The 27,853-nt window shown below is 38.4% G+C and overlaps 1 protein-coding gene across 3 annotated transcripts in view; it reads right to left on the bottom strand.

Annotated features, from left to right (window-relative positions):
- Positions 1–27,853, bottom strand: part of LOC124544840 (GDP-D-glucose phosphorylase 1) — a 98,580-nt gene that overhangs the window by 60,409 nt on the left and 10,318 nt on the right. For all 3 annotated transcript variants that reach the window (XM_047123546.1, XM_047123545.1, XM_047123547.1), the window contains exon 3: positions 6,875–6,977. In XM_047123546.1, the coding sequence (XP_046979502.1) occupies positions 6,875–6,977 (103 nt within the window). The remainder of the gene's footprint in view (positions 1–6,874; positions 6,978–27,853) is intronic.

The following is a 27,853-nucleotide window of genomic DNA, read 5'->3' as shown; positions in this document are numbered from 1 at the left end:
TTTACACAAAACATGAAAGCGAAAATCATCATGACCAGCATGCTTTACAGAACTCTCTTGAACACAATGTGCAAAACACATGTTGCTCTGGCTTATCAGATTTTACCAAACATTGCCTTTCTAAACCATATGGTTTCCTATATTTCTAGCCAGTTCTACTTTTGTTGTTACATTGCCAGCCATTGTTATTAACTCTGTGGTGTTCCACCAATTACAATATGAAATTGCTGCAGTAATTAGGCCTTTTTTTTACAGCACTTACTTTATTATTGTGATCATTTTTCACTTTAGCTTTTTCACTTTCATTCTTACTACAATCAAAACAGTAAGTAAACCTGTGACTGTTAGCACCTTGAACAGCTTACAGATGAACACCTTGAACCTTGTGATGTCATATGGTTCGAAAGCAGTATTATTCCTATCCTTAAAGCTGAAATGCACAGAATGAAAAATTTTCATCCTCACTCAGCATCCTCTATCTGAATAAGCTGTGGTGACAAAATCATTTACTACGTACTCGGGAAGGAAATCATTACAATGTACAAAGTATTTTAGTAGCATATGAGTATCGAAATGTAAACAGTAGCGTTTTCAATTGTTTAAAACAGCAAATTGAAAAATGTGTACTTCCATAATTTTAGTCACTTGCCATACCTCCACAATTAAGGTACCAAATGCATAGCATTCAATCCATAATAGTTGGCACCCATGCTCACCATTCAGATGGCACTTCAGCTCTGTTTGTGACTTGCACTGTGTTTATGAAACAAACTTGCTTTCAGTATTAACTGTTTGCTTTCATTAATTATCCTTCTATCATATTTATTACACAATTTGGGTGTCTTTTCATTAAGTTTTACATAAAAAACTTGGTTTTCTGGTATTTGTGTTCACAAAATCTACCCTTGATATTATCAGCAAGTTAAACTGGCAAGAGTAAATTATATCTATAAGTAACTGCACAGTGTAAAGCAATAAAGACATTTGTGTGTCTGTGACAGAAATAACTTGGTTATCACAACATGTACAGCAACGTTTCTGTAAAGTCATTTGGTGTAAGTTTCCAAAGTCAGCTGCTCATGGTGATATGCTGCTACTGTCTGACAAAGTATGGTGTTCAAAATTCACCACAGATAATAATATAAACAAACGTGCATACACATAATTTAAAAAATCCCATATTGTTACAGGAGGCAGTTCTGGCCAAAACTAGAAAAAGCTCCAATAATTACACGTATATAAACAATATTCTTATTATGATATGGGACATTTTGTCTTACGTTAACCGTCTGTGTGTTGACAAAAATTAGGAGGGACTCACTGTGGTTATCAATCGTTCTTATACATCCTTAACTCCTCTTTCTCAAAGAATCACACTCAAGTAAACACACTTCACTGCCCTTGAGTTTGGTTACATGCATGGGGTACACAATATGTGAGCCGTGCAATTGTCAATGCATGTGGAATACACAATAGCCAGAAATATATGGAAATGCCACAGGGACTCCTCAGCCAATCCATTTTTCATACAGACCTTGCCACATCAAGGATATTATCCTATGTACATGACATGTGCCTGTTGATTAACCTCATCCTTAAACTGTAGCAGAATACAATTCCTGTATTGTTCCCGCATAGAATAATATGACTCTGTTTCACTGTTTTATTTATAGTGTTCACTCTCCATGGAATCTGTAATCTTATTCAAATACCAACACAAGCTCAAAACAATTACGAAATGGCTGATGCAGAGGGTAGTTGTAAATGCTGCAGCAAGTCAGAGGACTGAGCACGAAGACAAAGGCAGCCAGTAACACATGGGCATGGGTTATCAACAAGAAGATAGCCCACACCCCAAGAAAAATGGCCCACTTCTCAACAGGTATTTGTTTCCACACATTTGATTATAGGATTTTTTAAAAGGACTTTGACCCAATGCACATACTCTTTCAGTAGTGGCTACTTTGCTATTTTTTAACTCGATAATTGCTCACAAACTGACCTGAGTAGGATTAAATCATCTTGGGTTATTTTTATGTCAGAAAAGTTTTCAACTGAACCTTTTTTCTTTTATGGCCACATACTTCAGAAAACCTTCCTGCTTCATTTTGTATGTAGCACTCTTTTTCGTCATTTCTATTTTTGAATGCCAGCCACTTTCTGATAGCAGATTTATTCAAAGCTTCTTTTTTGTAAATATATTTCCCAAGTGTGATCTTTTATTCCCATTCAGAATTTTCACACACATATTTAGCTGTTTCTTTGTCAAGTGTGACAATGAGTTACAGCCTTCCCTCTGTCCCTTCTTTATACAAATTGTTGTCTCTCAAACTTTTCACACTCTTCTTGGCAGCTATGGTACATTACTTAGCTGCCCCTGTAACTTGTAAATAAGCCAAGGTAAGTAACCAGTAGCCTGTGTGTAACTCGATTTTACAAAACTTGAGAAGAATCTGGGCCCATGGTGCATTCAAACTGAACCTTGGAACACTTTTGCAATTAGGTGAAAGTGCTTGTCTTTCAACCACAGGCATTTACAACTACTACTAACATAAACTATGCAGAGTTATCAGCAGCTAACAGCAGCTATATTAAAGGTAGTGCAAGCATTAGCAAATGTAGCAGGAATGTTTCAAGCACCACCTGTATTTACATCTTTTCCACTATTTATTGAACATCATGAAGAACAGGATCCTTACTACTGTCAACAACAGTTATATTACTCGGCTTGTCAAGTTTCTGACTTGGAAAGACAAATACTATGTTCTCATTATGGAATCCTGAACTGTATCACTTAATACAGAAATTGGAGCTGTTAATGAATCTGGTACAACTTGATCTGTCTAGAATATTTGCTTTATTGTGAGTATATTTTTGACAAAAAACATGTTCTTGCAGCAAGATTTAGATTTCTGGCAGCCAAAAAAAGGTTCCAATAAATCACATGCAGATTGGTCTGCCAACCTACATGGATTAAATATGAATTATAATTTTAAATTTTTGTGCTGTGAGCATTATGCAGACACTCTAATCTGGGATGTTATAGTGTAGTTTACCTGACTCAGAATGAGGAACCAAGGAACCACACATTAAGGAAATCAGATCTATCTCTGATAGAAGTAACGTGAATACATTAGGCCTCTGAAACTGCTCACACAGGGCAGAGTTTGTTTAAGATGGAAGAAGCCATTGCAGTCAATTTGCCAGCATTCGTGATGAGGGTACGGCCCCTACCTGCTCTAAGGCCCAGACAGCATATGTCAGTAGTAATGCCATAGGCCACCTATAAACACTGTTTCTTTCTCCATGCATGCAGCGTATATCTCCATCGGTGCATAGTGCATCACAGATGTGGAAAACAGTAACACTTGCAAGAGGTAGTTGTGGCAATTACAACGCTGCTTATGGCTCAACCTAAGGAAGAATACCAACTGAGTGTAAGGAAGTGCAGATTTCACATAAAGATATGGAAAGGTGCAATCTGTACAGTAAATTAATCTTCAATTTGCCAGTGAAAAATGCTCATATTGGAGCACAAAAAAGGCTAATATGCTCCTGTCTCAAAAGACTCTGACTGAAAAGTGACATACCAGCTGCCTCATTCTACCTTCCTCAGCAACTTTAAAACTTTTTCCAAAAATTTTGGCATGCGAGAATATTCATGTTCTTTTCAACATGCAACTCACATCTAATTTCCCCAAGCTCCCCTAACTGTAACTCATCCACACCCACTAGTCTATTGTAGTAAGTCACTCACACCTGTCCACTTCCATTTCCCCATTCTCACTCATTCATTCAGCCCAATATGTTTGTCTTTACCTTTTTGTTTGTCTCTAACTGTCACTGTCTACTGTCTCACAGCCACAACCTCCTTCGTTCTGTCCAACTACTAACATCTGCTCTCACTGTCACTGCCTATCTCTTCCTCTCCCTTACTACTACCATCTCATTCATTCCTTCCCACTGCTACTGTCTCTTCTCACTGTCACTATCTCTGTCTTCCTCATAGTCATTGCCATACACTCTGTCTCTCATTATTACTGATCTCACCCATTTCCACTTTCTCCTTCTCTTTACCCCTCTCCCATGGCACTGTCCCTTTCACTCCTTTCTTAGCATTGTTCACTCACTGCAAGTGCATCCCTCTCCTTCCCTCGCACTGCCATTGCCTCCTTCGTTCTTTCTACAATGCTACCAATGTCTACTGTCTTCCAGTATTTATCACTTTTCCATCTCTTCCCTGCAGCCACTGTCTCTCTCAGTATAAAAAAGCATGGATATGTTCGCATGCCAAAATTTTGGGGAAAAGATAGAATGAGACAGCTGGTACCCCACTTTTCACTCAGAGTCTGTTAAAACAGGAGCGTATTACCCTTTTTTGTGCTCTGATAGGAGCATTTTTCCACTGGTTTCCTTATTTTCCCTGCTACAGCAGGGCATGTCACTTACATGAAAAGAACTATTTGGGTGAGTAAAGTTTTGACAGTTTATTTATGTGAAATTGAAATAAACTAATTTCACACCTCAACCTCACACCAGAAATTACATGCATATTTTACAAGTATAAGTAGGGTAACTTTGAACCTCTGTATGTCAGAAATGGGTAAAGGTATCAAGACAATTTGTAGGGTTGTTCGACATTGGGATCTTAGAATATATCATAAAATTTTCAGCCATTTGCTGTGCACAGCCGTCTTGGAATCTGCACTCAGTTTTTGTACCCAAAAACCACGTTTTTCAGGTTTTCTCAGGAATTGCCCACGAACTGAATGGTGCCGCCATCACCCCCTTAAGGTGCACCAAAGACGACATATAATGCAAAAAGAACCAACGAATTTTCTCCACTTGCCTAAGCCAGAGGAAGTGTGTAATTTTCAAACTTTCACCCTGTACTTTAGGATAGTTACAGTAAGATGATCCTTCTGCTGGGTGTACAAATGGTCCCTAGCCCAAGGGCTTCCGAAAACACTTGATCCTACCTTGCTATCACCAACAGAAGCAAGGTATGAGTCCTGGAAAAATCCCATTTTGGTGTGCAATGTTTTGGGACATATCTGTAGTGCATACTGTCACACGTGTACCGATCACAGAGAAGTATTATGATATTAATTAAGTAGAGCTGGTAGTCCACAGGCCAGATAGTCAAGAGCTAGCTTTAATGCACTGGGCTATCTGAATGGGTTAAGGATAACAGTCCTAACATTATAAAATTTTAAAAATTGGGGGATGTGACAAAAGATAAACAAAACATCCCAATTACATTTCATCTGTGAAAGGAGAGCTAAGTAATACTGGTACCATTTACACATTGCCATGCATCATAAAGTTTTTTCATATTAACAGAATCTTCCGTTGGTTCTTGGTAGAACAACATTATAATAAATGAAAAGCACCAGTTTGCTTTTGTTCTACAATATTACTTTTATTGTTAACCGGTTTTAGGCTTACAAGACCATCTTCAGACATTTACTGAGTATTATCACCAAAGAAGTTAAATGTTAGCAGACAACTTCTCTTCCAATGTTGTCTGCTAACATTAACTTCTTTGGTGATAATACTCAGTAAATGTCTGAAGATGGTCTTGTAAGCCGAAAACCGGTTAACAATAAAAGTAATATTGTAGAACAAAAGCAAACTGGTGCTTTTCATTTATTATAAAGTTTTTTGCTAAACAAAAAACTAGACATAGATAGTAAAGCAGCTAATCCATGCAAAGCACACAATGCAGTACAATCCATGAAATATACCAGGAGTTTCAAAATGAATATTGAGGTTTTACAGCTTTGTAGCATTTATCACATTCAACTTACAATTATAAATAACACATTAAATGAATGAACAAGTCAAACAGTTTATCTGACAAGTGTTCAAGAGTTCAAAATGGTACACAGTCATTGATAGGCGAGTTCTTTCCACACTTTGATCAGTGTGCTGGGTAACTGTTGCACCAACTGCTTCAATCCTGTTTCTTAATTTGGGTTGATGAGCTGTTAGCAGAGGCACATACAAATGAGCCTTTATGAACACCCTCCCTCTCCACCCCAAAGGTAAAACTTCATGACATAGATCAGGTGACCATGGAAGCCATGCAAAACCAACTCTATTATCCAGCCCTTTGCGGCCAAGCCAGCAGTGAGGTACAATATAATTTACTCAATCCTGTACTGAGACACCACCTTGCTGTCAAATAAGGTTAAGTGGTCCATCTTCTTCCACTGAGGAAAATGCCATAGCTCCAGTCCATCAAGATATGAAACACCAGTTACAGATGCTTCACTGAAAAACGAAAGACTACAAACTTTCTGGAATAAAATGATTTAAAAAACATTCAATTAAAGTGAGTCTCATTGCAACTGTACCATCTCATAGGGATTTACGTACCACCAGATTCCCACATTGTGTGTGTTCACAATGTCACTTAAATGAAAGGTAAATCATTCACTGAAGATGGTACGATCAAGAAAATTTTTATCATGATTCAGCAACATTTTGTTTGCAAATGTGACAAAGGAAACAGTGCATTTGCATACAGACAGATCTGCAAAAAAATTGTATGAGTTGTTCTTTCATGTGCTGTGGTATTTATAATTGTAAGCTGACTGTAATAAATGCTACACAGCCTTAAAACCTCAATATTCATTTTGAAACATCCATTATTACCATTAAAATGGCTGATAATGATAAAGCAATGACATCAAAGTATCTATTACTGCACGGAAAGCAGGTACAGTTCAGATACATGTTCTTGGGAACTGCCTAAAGGAAATGTACGTGTTCTATACCATTTATGAAATATTGATGCACAAAGATTAAATGAAAATTACAATGAGAAATTTTTTGATCAATCAAATACAGATAAATCTGACAAACTTACAATGTGCTCCAGGAGCATGGAGTAATTAAGGTAATAACCATGATAGTGGAGATGATTCACAGATGCATAGCCACAGAGGCTGTTAAAACCTACACGAAATGCCCTGCAATAGAGAAAAAATTAGCTAAATAAAGAAGGAAGGTTGTCCATACAAACAAAAATTTACATCTTTAAAAATGACAGTTATCACTTTAAATTACAAACAACAAATAATAGGTATTATTTTCGACTCTTTCAGTAACAGAATGCAGCTTTCAAGAAAGTTGCTTTTACTTCAATGATCATTGTGTCATTTATATTCATTTGAGCACTGTCATAGCAAGAAAACAGCAAAAGTTTCATGTTATCCTCCTGTACTGTGTTAATGCAAATAGCTTCAAATATTTACCAAAACATTACAAACAGCACAGGGTCCAAAAGTTAGGCATCTTGCAGAAAAGAAGAAATGAAAAGTTTGAAGGGGAAGTTATAGTTGATACAGTCACAAGAATATTGTGGAAAGAGGCTACTTTTTTCATGAGGAGGTCCTTGCATGGAGCAAGTGAGTATTGTAAAAGCAAATAAAGCAACATATCATAATAGACATAATCATGAGGTTAAATGACACTCATCAACGTGTTTATTATGTGAATATTAAATACATTCTCGAAATACTAATCCGAGGAGGAATAAATACTGTGACACTCACATACATTTCATAGAGACTATAAACCCTTCTAGTACAGAGTGGTATACTTTGAATAGAATGTTTGATTTTGCTTGTGCTTGGATTCTGGGTTTGGTGAGGAGTAAGTTGTTGTCTATAGAAGAGAACTAAGATTCAAAAGATACAAGAATTGTGTTTGCTGGGGTACATATAGTTTCCACATGTGGAGAAGTAATATGATAAAACCCACACTGCAATGAATCATGTCTTGACTGTACAACAGCTAAGATACTGACTACGATAAAAATATGTGAAAATGAAAGATATAATCTAAATTGTTGAAAGTAAAATTAAATATGTAATGGTGATTTTTGTACAACTGTGTTAAGGAAAAAGTATGGCTTGCCTCTAAATATGACTTCTTTCTAAATCAATAACTAAACCAACTTATTCAGTTAATAATGTGTTTTCATTTTTAGGCAATAGATTTCCTGCAAAATGTATAAGAAAAGCTGTTGATTAATTAGTGAATGTAAGAATGATTTCAAGAAACAGTGGGTGCAATTTACGTCACTCAATGGTATGAAAGTGAGCATAAAATGTAATTAGTCTACACAGGGGAAAAAGGTTGTCCAATGCCCACACGGGTAACAAAAAGAAAGAGCCTGTTTAGCTCTGGCATCTTATTGGTAGTAGCCCAAAGACACATAAATGAAGCACTGCAATCACATGTCTACGTTTTCAGGTGCAACTAGACTTTCTATTCCCATGTCTAAAGCTCGTCTACATAATGCTGCTCTGATGAATGAATTTCTTGGAAGTGAAGTTACTGATTGCATGCACTGGTCAGTAAGGTCTCCGGATCTGTGTCCTATAAAGTATGTCAGACATGCAGCCCGACTGCTCTCACCACAGGACTTTTCATCACTTCCATACTTGTCTGGCCTGGTTGTCCAGTAGTAAAGCACATGCTTACAAACAGAAAAGTCATGGGATTGAATCCTGCTCAGACTGTAGAATATATGAGTTTGCCTTTAACACAGCCATCACCTCTCAATGATGTGAAAATCCAGCAGAAACAACAAGTGGTTCATGTTCCTGGATAAATCGCAGCCCCAATCCCCACTAGGATTACTCGTATAGGTTAGGGACACACAAGTCACCAAAGTGGCAACCAGTTCAAAAACTTGCACCAGACTGTGAAGTCGCATGGAATTATTATTATCTTCTTTCCTTTCTCAGAACTTAGGTCTGGTTAAAAATGGAAAGTGACGCGAACCTTGATCAAGCGTGACTTCCTTTTAACTGTACAGTATATGTTTCATTGCATTTAGGAACTTTCGGGTAATTGAACATGTATCAATAATTACAGATTTCTGTAGTTGTATATATAAGTTTGGATGTAGCTGTATTGCGTTGATGTACTGGTGGATATTGTGTGGTATGACTCCTGTAGTTGATAGTATAATCGGTATAATGTCAACCTTATCCTGATGCCACATGTTGTCCTTGACTTCCTCAGCCAGTTGGATGTATTTTTCAATTTTTTCTCCTGTTTTCTTTTGTATATTTGTTACATTGGGTATGGATATTTAGATTAGTTGTGTTAATTTCTTCTTTTTATTGGTGAGTATGATGTGAGGTTTGTTATGTGGTGTTGTTTCATCTGTTATAATGGTTCTGTTCCAGTATAATTTGTATTCATCAATCTCCAGTACATTTTGTGGTGCATACTTGTATGTGGGAACATGTTGTTTTATTAGTTTATGTTGTATGGCTAGTTGTTGATGTATTATTTTTGCTACATTGTCATGTCTTCTGGGGTATTCTGTATTTGCTAGTATTGTACATCTGCTTGTGATGTGATCTACTGTTTCTATTTGTTGTTTGCAAAGTCTGCATTTATCTATTGTGGTATTGGGATCATTAATAATATGCTTGCTGTAATATCTGGCGTTTATTGTTTGATCCTGTATTGCAATCATGAATCCTTCCGTCTCACTGTATATATTGCCTTTTCTTAGCCACGTGTTGGAAGCGTCTTGATCGATGTGTGGCTGTGTTAGATGATACAGGTGCTTGCCATGTAGTGTTTTCTTTTTCCAATTTACTTTCTTCGTATCTGTTGATGTTATGTGATCTAAAGGGTTGTAGAAGTGATTATCAAATTGCAGTGGTGTAGCCGATGTATTTATATGAGTGATTGCCTTCTGTATTTTGCTAGTTTCCGCTCGTTCTATAAAGAATTTTCTTAAATTGTCTACCTGTCCATAATGTAGGTTTTTTATGTCGATAAATCCCCTTCCTCCTTCCTTTCTGCTTAATGTGAATCTTTCTGTTGCTGAATGTATGTGATGTATTCTATATTTGTGGCATTGTGATTGTGTAAGTGTATTGAGTGCTTCTAGGTCTGTGTTACTCCATTTCACTACTCCAAATGAGTAGGTCAATATTGGTATAGCATAAGTATTTATAGCTTTTGTTTTGTTTCTCGCTGTCAATTCTGTTTTCAGTATTTTTGTTAGTCTTTGTCTATATTTTTCTTTTAGTTCTTCTTTAATATTTGTATTATCTATTCCTATTTTTTGTCTGTGTCCTAGATATTTATAGGCATCTGTTTTTTCCATCGCTTCTATGCAGTCGCTGTGGTTATCCAATACGTAATCTTCTTGTTTAGTGTGTTTTCCCTTGACTATGCTATTTTTCTTACATTTGTCTGTCCCAAAAGCCATATTTATATCCTTGCTGAATACTTCTATTATCTTTAGTAATTGGTTGAGTTGTTGATTTGTTGCTGCCAGTAGTTTTAGATCATCCATGTATAGCAAATGTATGATTTTGTGTTGGTATGTTCCAGTAATATTGTATCTATAATTTGTATTATTTAGTATGTTGGATAGTGGGTTCAGAGCAAGGCAGAACCAGAAAGGACTTAATGAGTCTCCTTGGTATATTCCACGGTTAATCTGTGTTAGCTGTGATGTGATATTATTTGAATTTGTTTGGATATTAAGTGTGGTTTTCCAATTTTTCATTACTATGTTTAGAAACTGTGTCAATTTAGGATCTACTTTGTATATTTCCAATATTTGTAGTAACCATGAGTGGGGTACACTATCAAAAGCTTTTTGGTAATCAATGTATGCATAGTGTAGTGACCTTTGTTTAGTTTTAGCTTGATATGTCACCTCTGCATCTATTACCAGTTGCTCTTTACATCCTCGTGCTCCTTTGCAACAGCCTTTTTGTTATTCATTTATAATTTTGTTCTGTGTTGTATGTGTCATTAATTGCTGGGTAATGACTGAAGTTAATATTTTGTATATTGTTGGTATGCATGTTATGGGGCGATATTTAGCTGGGTTTGCTGTGTCTGCTTGATCTTTAGGTTTCAGATAAGTTATTCCATGTGTAAGTGTATCAGGGAATGTGTATGGGTCTGCAATGTAACTGTTAAATAATTTAGTTAAATGTGAATGTGTTGAGGTGAACTTCTTTAGCCATAAATTTGGTATTTTATCTTTTCCAGGGGCTTTCCAATTGTGAGTAGAATTAATTGCTTGGGTGACTTCATGCTGCAAAATTATCACTTCAGGCATTTATGGTATCATCTTGTATGCATCTGTTTCTGCTTGTATCCACCGTGGATGCCTGTTATGCTGCACCGGGTTTGACCATATGTTGCTCCAGAAGTGTTCCATGTCTGTTATGTTCGGTGGATTGTCTATTTTAATGTGTGTGTTATCTATTGTCCGGTAAAATTTCTTTTGGATTGTGTTGAATGTTTGATTTTGTTTCCTTCTATTTTCACTTTTTTTGTATCTTCTAAGTCGTTTGGCCAATGCTTGTAATTTCTGCTTCTTTTCATCTAATTGCTCTATCGCTTCTTGTTGTGAGATTTTACCTAACCTTTTTCGTTTTTTGTCTGACATTTTCTTATAAATTGTGTTAGCTGTCCGATGTCTTTTATTATTATTATTATTATTATTATTATTATTATTATTATTATTATTATTATTATATCCACGCAGCTCATTCTACTATACCCACTTTCTGAAAACCACTGTCAATTGCAAAGTATAATGCAATTGATTAGTATGTTTTAAATACTAAAGATAAATCATATATAAACATTCAATGTTATTGAAGGGCAAATCAATTTTTTAAAAAAAATGATGTCCACACTGACTGTGTTATCTTCAATAAATATTTTACAAATAGTGCCAGTCCCACTAGCCCATGCAATAATGCTATACTCACGCAAAACAGCCAAGGAATGAGAGTTTTACTTGGATTCAAATCACTTCAGAGGACAATATTATGAAAAGGATATACTGCTTCTCTACAAATGACATTTAGAAATTAATAAACAAACAAAGCATTTTCAAAAAAAAAGTGCATTGGATGCAGTAATTTCATTATAAAAAGTATAGCAAATGAAATCAAAATGTCGTTTCCCTCACTGTCACAGTACTAGATGAAGGAATTTTCCCAAAACGTCAAAAAACTGTAAAAAGAATTGAAGCTTTGGTAAATTATGTTTATCAAGGGTATGAAAGACGGTTGTCTATGTGTGGAACACTTATTGATTTAAGCAAATTATTTGATTCACTGTCAAATGTCATAATGATTAAAATCTTACAATTCTGCAGCATCAAAGTTAAATCAGTCAGTTTATTCAAATTTTATCCAAGCAATAGGTTACATGGGGTCTATATATGTAAGTGAGCAGAGATCGGCAATACTCCCAATGACTAGAGGAATGCTCCATGTTTTGTAACTTCCTGTTCATATCCTACATTAATGATTTTTCAAATTATATAATTACGTACAATAATTAACAATATTATGAAAATGAAAGCTTCCACTCACCACATAGAGGAGATGTTGAGTCATAGACAGGCACAACAAAATGACTCACAAATAAGCTTTTGTCAAAAACAGACGACATACACACGCATACACATGCATGTGCACACGCAAACGCAACTCACACACGACTGTAGTCCCTGGCAGCTGAAGCCACACTCCTTCAGCTGCCAGAGACTGCAGTCATGTATGCGAGATGCACTTGCGTGAGTGAGTGTGTGTGTGTGGGGGGGGGGGGGGGGAGTGTCTATTTTTGACAAAGGCCTTGTTGGCCAAAAGCTTATGTGCGACAGTATTTTTGTTGTGCCTACCTGTGACTCAGCATCTCCGCTATATGGTGAGTGGCAACTTTCCTTTTCATAATATAATTCCATCCTTGATTTTCCGTATAATAATTAAATAAGAATTTACTATATGCTGATAATATGACACTAATAACTGCTGGAAAAATTTACAAAGTTTTCTAGATAACAACAGAGAAATGATGCAGATAACTAGTCAGTGGTGTCAGGCAATTAAGTTGTGCATTAACCATGTGAAAACAGAATTTGAACAAATCACAGACCAAAAGTTCTCTTGGGAAAGACACACTAATTATTTGTACAGAAAGCTAGTTTGTGTAGTTTCAGTCTTATCTGCTCTATGAAATATTGTTATGGTGTAGTTCCCCAAGAGTTAAACATATTTTCAGATGGCAGAGGAAAGCAATTAAATGTTTATTAGTATAAACATCCAGAGAATCCTGCAAAAACTACTTTCAATATCTCGGCATTACAATGTCTAGTGCGTACATGTATAACTGTTTAATTTATGCTAGAGAAAACATGGAAAAATCAAATGAGATACTACGTGTATGTACACAATGCCAAAAACAATCACTTTCTTTGATTTGCCTTCCTCAAGACTAGCTACCATCAATAACTATGACAACTTAAACAAAACAAAAAACACTCACTAAGTTACCACATTCAGTTCTTACAGTACCACTAATCTAAGAGCTTTACAAATTTGGCTAAAATACAATGAATTCTATTCAGCTGACAATCTCCTAGAAACTAATCACTATTACATACGTGATGAAGAAAGCATTTTAGTTCTTAAACCAGCTGGTTGTTTTCCATGACCTTATGTAACTGATTACTTTATACTACACTGTGTACTTTCATAAAGTCAGTTATATGGAAAATACTGAAAGGTGAATAGAAACTCTGATGTTCTCGGCAGAGCTCATTCATATTGTCACATATGGGGATTTCTTCTCATCCAATTTGCATACGGAGCAAATATGTAATTAGTCTAATTTTGTTTTTGCAGTGCCTATGGGAGTAATATGTAAGGAGCTGTAACATATTCCTGGAATATTACTTGATTAGTAATAGTTCATGAAATTTTGTGAGTAGGTAGCACAGATGGCATCTGTCTTCACGCATCTACCAGTTCAGGTTTTTGAGCATGTCTGTGATGCTCTCACGAGAGTCAAACAAGCCTGTGACCTCCTTTGTACACATTCTGTAATATCTAGTACCGAGGAGTGACTGAAGACACTTTTAAAAACATAATGTTATTAACAAAACAAAATTAAATTATGATATTCTCAAATGAATATCCACACAACTAAATACAACAAAAATGTCTCCCCTATGATGTTGTCTGGTATGTGCCTACATGATAAACCCCAGAGCCGTGGTAGGTAGTGCCGTGAAGACTGCGGGAGGGGGGGGGGGGGGGAGGGGTTGTTACTGTGCCAGAGCTGCTGGCATATTATGGCTGATGTGCTGCTGGTGAAGACCTGGATGAAGTGGACCAGATCGGCATGTATGCAATGCTGAGGCAAGACTGTTGGTACTGCCATCTTGTAGTGCTGAGACTGAACTGCTGAGGTGGCGAAACTGAACTGCTGACGTGGCCGGACTGAACTGTTGGTACTGCCAATTTGAGGTGTAGGGTGTAACTGTCTCCACACAGTCCAGCAGCAGCCACGTAGGCCATGCAGGCACGGACGGATATCCACATGCCGCTGCAAGTGCATTGACCTGTCGTAGCATAATAGTGCCTTGCTGGCAGCACTGTCTGCGTGACGGACATGCATAACAGACTTCACAAGGTCTGGCAGTTGCCTGAACAGGCAGGCACATATGGCTGTCCACACTGCGGTGCAAGTGCTTGTGACCTGGTGTAACAAACTACTGCCCTGCCATGGCAGGTACACTGCCTGACGGCGAGGTTGGCATCCAGGTGCTGTGGAGGTGACATGTAATTCCGTGATAAACAGCCCAGGACATACAAGGAAATATCTTCATTTTGTTGAGAGCTGTTTACCCATGTCATCCTAGCATGGCTGCTGCCCATACAGCCTGCACAGGAAATGACTGCCAGACAGATAAAACACATTCATTAACCACATTAGTTGTAATCAATGCACTTTTCTAGGATGAGTAGCTTAGCTGCTACACAACTAACTTCCTTTGTACACTGGGTCATTCTCATAGTATCCAACCAGAGAACTGAAGGTTAAGCCTGTTTAACCCACGACAGAGCCAGTCTTATCATACCATTTCATATGTCCTTAAATTGTTGCATCGAGATATTGGCATGAGTTGACTAATTCCAGCTGTGACTCACTGATGCCATTTTAATATAATACTATGTTTCTTTGTTTCCTGGTTAAACAATTTATATTGCTGAACAATTAAAGCAAATTGGCAGTCTTTGCACGACCCTGAAGTCTTATCAGATCACATTGGTTGTTGGCACAAATTTTTAAATGTAGTACTGTTTTATAGACAACTGCATAATCTGAAAAATGTCTGAGGTTGTTCTAACTATAAGGCCATTGAAATATTATACAAACATTAAGGGTTCCTGCACATGCCTGAAGTTCCTTACACATCTCTGAATGACTCTCCATCAAAGATGATATGTTGCATCTCACAAACCTAGAAATCAATCCAGTTCAAAAATTTGTTTTATGCCCCACATGAACACACTTTCATAACTAAGTACTGGTGTGACACTGAGTCAAATTCTTTTCCATAAGTCAAGAAATATTGCATCCACATGACTTCCTTCATCCATGACTTTCACAAGAGAAAAATAAAGTGCGGAGGGCACTTTACGTGCCACTGTCATTACCTCCCTTTCCTGTTCCAGTCGCGTATGGTTCGCGGGAAGAACGACTGTCTGAAAGCCTCCGTGCGCGCTCTAATCTCTCTAATTTTACATTCGTGATCTCCTCGGGAAGTATAAGTAGGGGGAAGCAATATATTCGATACCTCATCCAGAAACGCACCCTCTCGAAACCTGGCGAGCAAGCTACACCGCGATGCAGAGCGCCTCTCTTGCAGAGTCTGCCACTTGAGTTTATTAAACATCTCCGTAACGCTATCACGGTTACCAAATAACCCAGTGACGAAACGCGCCGCTCTTCTTTGGATCTTCTCTATCTCCTCCGTCAACCCGACCTGGTATGGATCCCACACTGATGAGCAATACTCAAGTATAGGTCGAACGAGTGTTTTGTAAGCCACCTCCTTTGATGATGGACTACATTTTCTAAGCACTCTCCCAATGAATCTCAACCTGGTACCCGCCTTACCAACAATTAGTTTTATATGATCATTCCACTTCAAATCGTTCCGTACGCATACTCCCAGATATTTTACAGAAGTAACTGCTACCAGTGTTTGTTCCACTATCATATAATCATACAATAAAGGATCCTTCTTTCTATGTATTCGCAATACATTACATTTGTCTATGTTAAGGGGCAGTTGCCACTCCCTGCACCAAGTGCCTATCCGCTGCAGATCTTCCTGTATTTCGCTACAATTTTCTAATGCAGCAACTTCTCTGTATACTACAGCATCATCCGCGAAAAGCCACATGGAACTTCCGACACTATCTACTAAGTCATTTATATATATTGTGAAAAGCAATGGTCCCATAACACTCCCCTGTGGCACGCCAGAGGTTACTTTAACGTCTGTAGACGTCTCTCCATTGATAACAACATGCTGTGTTCTGTTTGCTAAAAACTCTTCAATCCAGCCACACAGCTGGTCTGATATTCCGTAGGCTCTTACTTTGTTTATCAGGCGACAGTGCGGAACTGTATCGAACGCCTTCCGGAAGTCAAGAAAAATAGCATCTACCTGGGAGCCTGTATCTAATATTTTCTGGGTCTCATGAACAAATAAGGCGAGTTGGGTCTCACACGATCGCTGTTTCCGGAATCCATGTTGATTCCTACATAGTAGATTCTGGGTTTCCAGAAATGACATGATACGCGAGCAAAAAACATGTTCTAAAATTCTACAAGAGATCGACGTAAGAGATATAGGTCTATAGTTTTGCGCATCTGCTCGACGACCCTTCTTGAAGACTGGGACTATCTGTGCTCTTTTCCAATCATTTGGAACCCTCCGTTCCTCTAGAGACTTGCGGTACACGGCTGTTAGAAGGGGGGCAAGTTCTTTCGCGTACTCTGCGTAGAATCGAATTGGTATCCCGTCAGGTCCAGTGGACTTTCCTCTATTGAGTGATTCCAGTTGCTTTTCTATTCCTTGGACACTTATTTCGATGTCAGCCATTTTTTCGTTTGTGCGAGGATTTAGAGAAGGAACTGCAGTGCGGTCTTCCTCTGTGAAACAGCTTTGGAAAAAGGTGTTTAGTATTTCAGCTTTACGCGTGTCATCCTCTGTTTCAATGCCATCATCATCCCGTAGTGTCTGGATATGCTGTTTCGAGCCACTTACTGATTTAACGTAAGACCAGAACTTCCTAGGATTTTCTGTCAAGTCGGTACATAGAATTTTACTTTCGAATTCAATGAACGCTTCACGCATAGCCCTCCTTACGCTAACTTTGACATCGTTTAGCTTCAGTTTGTCTGAGAGGTTTTGGCTGCGTTTAAACTTGGAGTGGAGCTCTCTTTGCTTTCGCAGTAGTTTCCTAACTTTGTTGTTGTACCACGGTGGGTTTTTCCCGTCCCTCACAGTTTTACTCGGCACGTACCTGTCTAAAACGCATTTTACGATTGCCTTGAACTTTTTCCATAAACACTCAACATTGTCAGTGTCGGAACAGAAATTTTCGTTTTGATCTGTTAGGTAGTCTGAAATCTGCCTTCTATTACTCTTGCTAAACAGATAAACCTTCCTCCCTTTTTTTATATTCCTATTAACTTCCATATTCAGGGATGCTGCAACGGCCTTATGATCACTGATTCCCTGTTCTGTACATACAGATTCGAAAAGTTCGGGTCTGTTTGTTATCAGTAGGTCCAAGATGTTATCTCCACGAGTCGGTTCTCTGTTTAATTGCTCGAGGTAATTTTCGGATAGTGCACTCAGTATAATGTCACTCGATGCTCTGTCCCTACCACCCGTCCTAAACATCTGAGTGTCCCAGTCTATATCTGGTAAATTGAAATCTCCACCTAAGACTATAACATGCTGAGAAAATTTATGTGAAATGTATTCCAAATTTTCTCTCAGTTGTTCTGCCACTAATGCTGCTGAGTCGGGAGGTCGGTAAAAGGAGCCAATTATTAACCTAGTTCGGTTGTTTAGTGTAACCTCCACCCATAATAATTCACAGGAACTATCCACTTCTACTTCACTACAGGATAAACTACTACTAACAGCGATGAACACTCCACCACCGGTTGCATGCAATCTATCCTTTCTAAACACCGTGTGTACCTTTGTAAAAATTTCGGCAGAATTTATCTCTGGCTTAAGCCAGCTTTCTGTACCTGTCGATATGCACATTCATTTGAGTAGCAAACCATTTGGTTGCTCTGGGCTGCCACCAGAGGCTGCTGACCTTGGCTCAGTGCCTCTATCGTCCGCAGCCACGCAGCACCTAGTGAGCAAATGGTTCTTATAAAGCCTCGTACTGGCAACGTCAGCAGCCTTGTGTATGTTCTCTACATTGTATTGTACTTATGGTGTCTTGCCACAACTTAATAAATACTAGGTTTGTTACGGCCATGGGTTTTATTGCACTTGGAGTTGGAACAGTTGCCATGGAGGAGGTTATTCTGTTCAAGATACCTCATTACATTTGAGTTCTGAATATGTTCTAATATTCTGCAAGAGAAAGATATCAGTGATACAGAGTGACAGACTTGCAGTAATTAGACTAATTACAGAGACATTTAAATAAGCATTGTTACATGCTCAATATGTAAATGGAATGAGAAGAAATCTTCGTACACGATACAATAGGAAATACCCAAGAAAATTATGATCCTATGATACCCATGGTCTAGGGGGTAGCATCTCTGATTCATAATCAAAACATCCTTGATCCCGGGTTTGAAAACCCCCAGACTTCTGGCATAAGAAGTCACCTTCATTTTGCCAACAGCCTTGTCAAAGAGAGCGGAGGAGTGGACAAAGGTTCAAGGCACTCTCTTGCCCTTGTTGTGGGAAACTGCCCCTAAAGGTGGAAGAATGAGCAGTGATCAATGGCGTAAGGATGCAGAAGGAAATGGAAACCACTGCATTAAAGACACGCAACATGTATCCACAGGACATGCAGCCGGTTATTGAGAAAGTATAATGATGATCTCTCCATTGGCAAAAGATTCTGGAATAGAGGGGATTGCCAAGGAGGAGGTGACCAAGAGAAAAAGATTGAACAATCAATGAAAGGATAATATTCTACTAGTCGGGGTGTGGAATGTTAGAAGCTTGAACGTAATAGGGAAACCAGAAAATCTGAAAAGGGAAATGCAAATGCTCAATCTAGATATAGTAGAGGTCAGTGAAGTGAAATGGAAAGAAGACAAGAATTTCTGGTCAGATGAGTATAGGGTAATATCAACAGCAGCAGAAAATGGTATAATGGGAGTAGGATTTGTTATGAATAGCAAGATAGGGCAGAGAGTGTGTTACTGTGGACAGTTCAGTGGTAGGGTTATTCGTATCAGAATCAACAGTAAAACAACACCGACAACGATAGTTCAGGTATACATGCTGACATTGCATGCTGAAGATGGAGAGAGAGAGACAGAGAGAGAGAGAGAGAGAGAGAGAGAGAGAGAGAGAGAGAGAGAGAGAGAGAGAGTATATGAGGATATTGAAAGGATAATACAATATGCAAACGGACATGAACATCTAATAGTCATGGGAGACTGGAATGCAGTTGTAGGGGAAGGAGCAGAAGAAAAAGTTACAGAAGAATATGGGCAGGGACAAGGGATGAGAGATGAGAAAGACTAATTGATTTCTGTTAAAAAGAATAATATACAGAAGAATCGAAAAGAAAATTGAGAATGTGTTAGATGACGATCAGTTTGGCTTTAGGAAAGGCAGAGGAACCAGAGAGGCAATTCTGACCTTGCAGCTGATAATGGAAGCAAGACTAAAGAAAAAATCAAGACACGTTCATAGGATTTGTCAACCTAGGAAAAGCATTTGACAATGTACACTACTGGCCATTAAAATTGCTACACCAACAAGAAATGCATTCAAAGGAGAAATATATTATATTAGAACTGACATGTGATTACATTTTCACGCAATTTGGGTGCATAGATCCTGAGAAATCAGTACCCACAACAACCATCTCTGGCCGTAATAACGGCCTTGATACACCTGGGCATTGAGTCAAACAGAGCTTGGATGGCATGTACAGGTACAGCTGCCATTGCAGCTTCAACACGATACCACAGTTCATCAAGAGTAGTGATTGGAGTAGTGTGACGAGCCAGTTGCTCGGCCACCATTGACCAGACATTTTCAGTTGGTGAGAGATCTGGAGAATGTGCTGGCCAGGGCAGCAGTCGAACATTTTCTGTATCCAGAAAGGACCGTACAGGACCTGCAACATGCGGTCGTGCATTATCCTGCTGAAATGTAGGGTTTTGCAGGGATCGAATGAAGGATAGAGCCACGGGTCGTAACACACCTGAAATGTAACATCCACTGTTCAAAGTGCCGTCAATGCGAACAAGAGGTGATCGAGACATTTAACCAGTGGCACCCCATACCATCACGCCGGACGATACGCCAGCATGGCGATGATGAATACACGCTTCCAATGTGCGTTCACCACAATGTTGCTATAAACAGAACCTGGATTCATCCAAAAAAAGACATTTTGCCATTCATGCACCCAGGTTCGTCCATTGAGTAGACCATTGCAGGCGCTCCTGTCTGTGATGCAGCGTCGAGGGTAATCGCAGCCATGGTCCCAGAGCTGATAGTCCATGCTGCTGCAAACGTTGTCGAACTGTTTGTGCAGATGGTGTTGTCTGCAAACATCCCCATCTATTGACTCAGGGGGTTGAGACGTGGCTGCACGATCCATTACAGCCATGCGAAAAAGGTGCCTGTCATCTCGACTGCTGCTGATACGAGGCCATTGGGATCCAGCACGGTGTTCTGTATTACCCTCCTGAACCCACTGATTCCATATTCTGCTAACAGTCATTGGATCTCGACCAACACGAGCAGCAATGTCGCGATACGATAAACGGCAATCGCGATAGGCTGCAATCCGACCTTTATCAAAGTTGGAAACGTGGTGGTATGCATTTCTCCTCCTTACACGAGGCATCACAACAACATTTCACCAAGCAATGCTGGTCAACTGCTGTTTGTGTATGAGAAATCTGTTGGAAACTTCCCTCATGTCAGCACGTTGTAGGTGTCGCCACCAGCACCAACCTTGTGTGAATGCTCTGAAAAGCTAATCATTTGCATATCACAGCATTTTCTTCCTGTCGGTTAAATTTCGCGTCTGTAGCACATCATCTTTGTGGTGTAGCAATTTTAATGGCCAGTAGTGTACAATGTTCATAATTCTGAGAAAGATAGGGGTATGCTGTAGAGAGAGACAGAAGAGGGAATAATAAGAGAGGGTGACCAAGAACGAAATGCTCAGGTTGAAAAGGGTGTAAGACAGGGATGTAGTCTTTCACTCCTACTGTTCAATTTGTACATTGAAGAAGCAATGATGGAAATAAAAGAAAAGTTCAGGACTGGAATTCAAATTCAAGGTGAAAGGATATCAATGATATGATTTGCTGATGACATTGCTATCCTGAGTGAAAGAGAAGAAGTAGTACATGATCTGCTGAATGAAATTGACAGTCTACTGAGTACAGAACATGGATTGAGAGTAAATTGAAGAAAGATGGTAGTAATGAGAAGTAGCAGAAATGAGAAGAGTGAGAAACTTAACATCAGGACTGATGGTCACGAAGTAGATGAAGTTAAGGAATTCTGCTACGGCAGCAAAATAACACATGATGGATGGGGCAAGGAGACATCAAAAGCAAACTAGAACTGGCAAGAAAGGCATTCCTGGCCAAGAGGACAGTAAATTCAACATGCAAAAAGTCTGGAATGATCAATGGCAGAGCAATCTTCCCTGAATCATCACCAGCTGATCAAAACTCCCTACAGACGACCAGCAAGTTTTCATCTACACTGACGACAAACTATGCACATTGAATCAGATAAGAAATGACAGGGCAGATGTGAAGCGTGGGTGCACTAATGGGGATGAAAGTCCTCTCCCAAATGTGACTGTAGTGAAGGGCATATTGAAGTACCTGTCACTGAGTCAACTTGAAAATCACAATCCTAACTTATTTTGCACATTTCACTCCTTGTTACCTTACAGAAACTGAACATCCATTTCCATATGTTGCATCACAACAACTTAATTTTACTTACTATCAAGGGCTGTTTACGTACTATGCCCCCGTTCGGGTAGGATTAAAGTAATAACTGCATTGTAGTACTTCAAAAATATTCTGCCCAATGCAGTACATTCAGCTTCTAGTCATGTGACAAATTTATCTCAGGCATGAGATTCTTTGGGATTATCCAGTTTTCTCTATGTCTCAGTTTTAGATATTTGCCTAGAAGTGACTGTTACTTACCACCACCCAGAACAAACTTGTGCCTTAAGGATAAAATTGTCCTCCACAATGCCTAAAATTGCCCCATATCCAAGGGAAACTCCCTGGATTTAACCAACCTTGAACAATTTGGATTACCCTGGACTGCATCCCAATTGGCTATGGAAAATGAGCAGACATTCTCCACAAGTGAGCAAATGTTCATCATTACCTTCTGAGTATGTAGCAGAATGACAGACACTTGCTCATGTTATATCAGTGTGTCCTGCATATGCCTATAAAATTCCTTTCAAAGGATTTCCCTGACAGTGACGAGTGGTGCGATAAACTACATAAAAGACCTTGATATTAATCTAGTGCTGTTGTTGTTTATGATATGTTATACTGATTTCCTGTGTTGAAATGCTGATATGGAGTACTTTAGTAATCTTTGTACATGTAGAGCTAATTCTTACAATTCAAAAACTCATAACGCATGCCATACAACAAATAGCGATAAAATCACCTGATAATCCACAAGTTGGATGACCCAACACTTTTTTGGGATTACAGAAGTGGTCCAATTCCAGCCATCTTCTTTGACCCATGATGTCATCAATAGGGCGGAAATGGCAATTCTAAGTGTCTCCAATATGTATCACTACATACACACGGCAACAAACACGAAAATACATATAAATAAGACAATAACATCTCCCTCCAAAAATACAATCAAACTAACAGGGCAACAGTGAGAAATTGGGGGTGAGGTGACTTACCGAACAAAAGCGCTGGCAGGTCGATAGACACACAAACAAACACAAACACACACACAAAATTCAAGCTTTCGCAACAAACTGTTGCCTCATCAGGAAAGAGGGAAGGAGAGGGAAAGACGATGAGGCAACAGTTTGTTGCGAAAGCTTGAATTTTGTGTGTGTGTTTGTGTTTGTATGTGTGTCTATCGACCTGCCAGCGCTTTTGTTCGGTAAGTCACCTCATCTTTGTTTTTATATATATTTTTTCCCACGTGGAATGTTTCCTTCCATTATATATATATATATATATATATATATAATATATATATATATATATATATATATATATATATATATATATATATATATATATATATATATATATATATATATATATATATATATATATATATATATATATATATATATATATATATATATATATATATATATATATATATATATATATATATAATATATATTATATATATATATATATATATATATATATATATATATATATATATATATATATATATATATATATATATATATATATATATATATATATATATATATATATACCCTTATAGGTGACGATACCAAAACACCAATACCTATCAATAAAACTTTGAAAATTGGAATTGGACATTTCCCTTGACCTATATAGGTCAACTATAGATGACTATACCAAAACACCAACACACCTACAACTATGAAAATGGGAATCGATCATAAATAGGTCAACCACAACTATTGATACCAAAACTAAGAAAAAACTGCAACTAAGAAAAAAACAAAACCAAAACTACAACCTAAAAAATTCACCAAATCAAACATCCCTACATACGACGTGCGGCTAGAAAAAAACCGGACTGATGCTGGAAAAAAACATTTATCTACAATTATTTACAATTTCATGTTATCTCCTTCAATGTACTTTCCTCCTTGGTCTCTACACCGCTCCATACGAATTTTCCACTGTTCATAGTAATGCTGCAGATCATTTTCGGTAAGTCCATACATTACTTCCGTCGCTTTTTCTTTTACTGCTTCAACAGTCTCAAATCTAGTTCCTTTCAAAGCTGACTTGACTTTAGGGAAAAGAAAAAAGTCACAGGGGGCCAAATCAGGTGAGTAGGGTGGATGATCTAAGATGGGAATGTTGTGTTTTGCCAAAAACGTCTTCACTGACAACGCACTGTGAGCTGGGGCATTGTCTTGGTGAAGGATCCATGACTTTTTTCTCCACAAATCGTTCCGTTTTCTCCGTACACTCGCTCACGTAGGGTAGCCAGGACGCTAATGTAGTAATGCTGATTCACTGTTTGTCCCTCTGGTACCCAATCAATGTGTACAATCCCTTTGATGTCAAAAAAAACAATCATCATTGCCTTGAATTTCGATTTTGACATTCGTGCTTTTTTTTGTCGTGGAGAACCAGGAGTTTTCCAATGCATCGATTGGCGTTTAGTTTCGGGATCGTAAGTAAAAAAGCACGATTCATCGCAAGTAATAACATTTTGTAAGAAGGTGGGATCACTTTCAATGTTTTCCAGGATGTCAGAACAAATCATTCTTCGGCGTTCCTTCTGTTCAATTGTGAGACACTTTGGAACCATTTTTGAACACACTTTGTTCATGTTGAAACTTTCATGAAGAATCTGCCTAACACTTTCCTTGTCAACTCCTGTTAACTCAGACACTGCTCTGATTGTTAAACGGCGATCTTGTCGAACAAGTTTACCGATTTTTTCAATGTTTGCATCAGTTTTTGCTGACAATGGTCTGCCAGTGCGAGTGTCATCACTGGTGTCTTCATGGCCATCTTTAAATTGTTTTAAACCACTCAAACACTTGTGTTCGCGATAAACAATCATCGCCGTACACTTGTTGTAACATTACAAACGTTTCACTTGCAGATTTTCCTAGTTTGAAACAAAATTTGATGTTAACACGCTGTTCTTTCTGTACACTCAACATTTTCCGACGCACAGACAAAACGTCAACTACTTAAAACAGACGCCACGGGCAGACTGAGTGCAGGAGGCAGATGAAACTCGAGCAGTAGGCGGAGCGAGAGTCACGTGACAGGCCACGCGACTTTCAGCCTTATTGCATTCGTTTTATTGTTTCACCAGTACTAGTCCGGTTTTTTTCTAGCCACACCTCGTAAATTAAAACACATTCAGTACACCATAAATTCACAAAACGTCACAACTCGAGTAGAAGAAAAAAAAAAAGACACACACACAATTACTTCCCAACAACCAATTCCAGCACTGCAAACTAGGTTGGCCAGCCCAACAACACCCCCCCCCCCCCCTTCCCACACACACACACACACACACACAAATTAAACGTCTTACCATACTACAAACAACAAACCAATAACACCTAACAAAAATGCCAAACACATAAACAAAATTGATAACTCATTGAAAAACCTTACGTTTGGAATTACAAACACTGGCAACAATGACTTCACACATCCAATCCAACACCAAGACACACACACACACACACACACACACACACACACACACACAAAAAAAAAAAGACCGAGGGCACCATGAAACACAACAAGATGATATCTACAAACACAACTAACTCATAAACACCGTGCCGTAATGACGTCACACATAACACCACCCTTATGCCATGGTCAAAGCAGACGGGTGGAATCGGACACTTCTGTTAACCCCACTTCTTTCCAACGCAATTTCCACTAAGGTCTCTTCACGACAACAGCTCTAACTGATGTTGGACCTCATTCTAGGTTATGTTGTCAGATAAACACAGCTCTAGCAGGAAGGTAAGTTGACGATTTCTAAGTAAGAACAGTACTGCGTGATGAAAGGTACATTCTCTATATTTATTATTTTTTGTGATGGTCAAGATGGTATTCAGAATATCCCTGTGAAATAAACTGTTTGTCTGTAGGAATAATGTCAGTCAAGACAGTCTATGTATTTTTGTAGTGAATTAGTCTCTCTCCAAGGCTGGAGTAGAATCTATTTCATATAAAAGAATGGCAACTGATAAAGAGCAGAAACAATTTTTTTGGTGGACTAACCATGTACTGAACTTTGAAACTCACCATGTGTAGAATGGAGAATCACACTGAGAGAGCCAGTGAACAATCACCACCACCACGGCCACCACCACCACCACCACCACTATCATTAGGGAGCTTGCCAAGTAAGGGGTAGGATACTAAGACATGGTTCTTATCAATGTAAATGAATACAGGTGTTTTCAATAATATTACAGTTCAGCTATGCATACAGGTAGAGAACAGTTCACGTCTTAGATTCAGCCATATATTCTCAGAATGCTCTCTTTCTACAGCCCCCTAAAAGGTAAACATAAAGATGCCCTGAATTGGAATGAGATTTTCACTCTGCAGCGGAGTGTGCACTGATATGAAACTTCCTGGCAGATTAAAACTGTGTGCCGGACCAGGACTCGAACTCGGGACCTTTGCCTTTCAGTTTGGAAGGTAGGAGACGAGGTATTGGCAGAAGTAAAGCTGTGAGGACGGGGCGGGAGTCGTGCTTGGGTAGCTCAGTTGGTAGAGCACTTGCCCGCGAAAGGCAAAGGTCCCGAGTTCGAGTCTCGGTCCGGCACACAGTTTTAATCTGCCAGGAAGTTTCATGCCCTGAACTGTTTATACAGAGTGGTCAGAACCAGTCAGAAAGCTTATAAGAGTGTTGCAATGGAGGTTGTGCTAAAAAATAATTGTTAAGAAAAAAAATTCAAAATGTTGTGCCATTTTCGAAATACTTAACATTTAAGTTAGCAAATCAGTTTGTCATGCGTGCAAATTCAAGCAGCCTGTCAGGGACAGTATTGCCAAACTTGATCTTCATCTGATTAACTCAGACTGAACGAATGTATTTCTAGCTCAAACAAAAAATAGAAACTCCAGGTAGGAATAACAATACTGTAGGAAAAAATTGATTGCTATTTACCATCAAAATGACACACGAAATTGCAGACAGGTATGATTAAAAGACACTTACGCACACCCTTTTGGCCATAGGCTTCATCTGAAAGGGAGAAACACACACCAATCATTCACACATGACTGCTGACTCTGGGAGCTCAAGCCAGAATGCATAATAAGTGCTTGAATCTGTGTACGCAACAACCTGATTGGCCCACTTCAATGCTAAATAACTGGGAAATTATGCAATGTATCTAATTTTTTCTTAAACAATTGCTTCTCTGGATACTCTCCATATTATGCCGCTCAAGGAAGAAATATTGATTAGTGAGTATGAAATTAATTACAGTCAAGAGCAAGTAGATCAGGGTTTCTTTCAGGTGATTGCAGGTGAAGATCAACAGTGAATAGACTATAGCGAATCAAGACTGGTGATGTTGGGATGCGAGAGGACATGATTTGCAAGATTTGGAAAATGTTATTGTACTCATTCTTATGACATTTAATATATGACCAGGACTTCTAATCCAAAAAAATTTATAATAAAACTCTGCCATGGTAGTCGTTCAAAATTTATATCTATTACACACTTTAAAACCAAGTTTGTTTCAATTAATTCCAAATGTCACCGTATCCTATTATAGGAAAAACGAAGTACCTTAATGTGTGTGTGCACTGCCACAGAATGTAAAAGAAGAAGGATCAGTCACAACAAAACATGAAAAGCTATCAGTGCAGGACACCATACAGATGGTCCTGCAAAAAACACATAATGTAAAATCACATTTTCAATAAACAAAACCCACTGATGATGGCACAGAGGTGCCAAAACATGTTTGGGTAGAAATATAAACAGTGTTTTTGCATGAAGATGGAACCTACGTGCTATAATTTAACT

Source organism: Schistocerca americana, chromosome 8, assembly GCF_021461395.2.
Source record: "Schistocerca americana isolate TAMUIC-IGC-003095 chromosome 8, iqSchAmer2.1, whole genome shotgun sequence".
In the NCBI taxonomy this organism is placed as follows: domain Eukaryota; kingdom Metazoa; phylum Arthropoda; class Insecta; order Orthoptera; family Acrididae; genus Schistocerca; species Schistocerca americana.
Note: the sequence above shows the minus strand (reverse complement) of the source record. Positions and strands in the feature narration are given on the sequence as shown.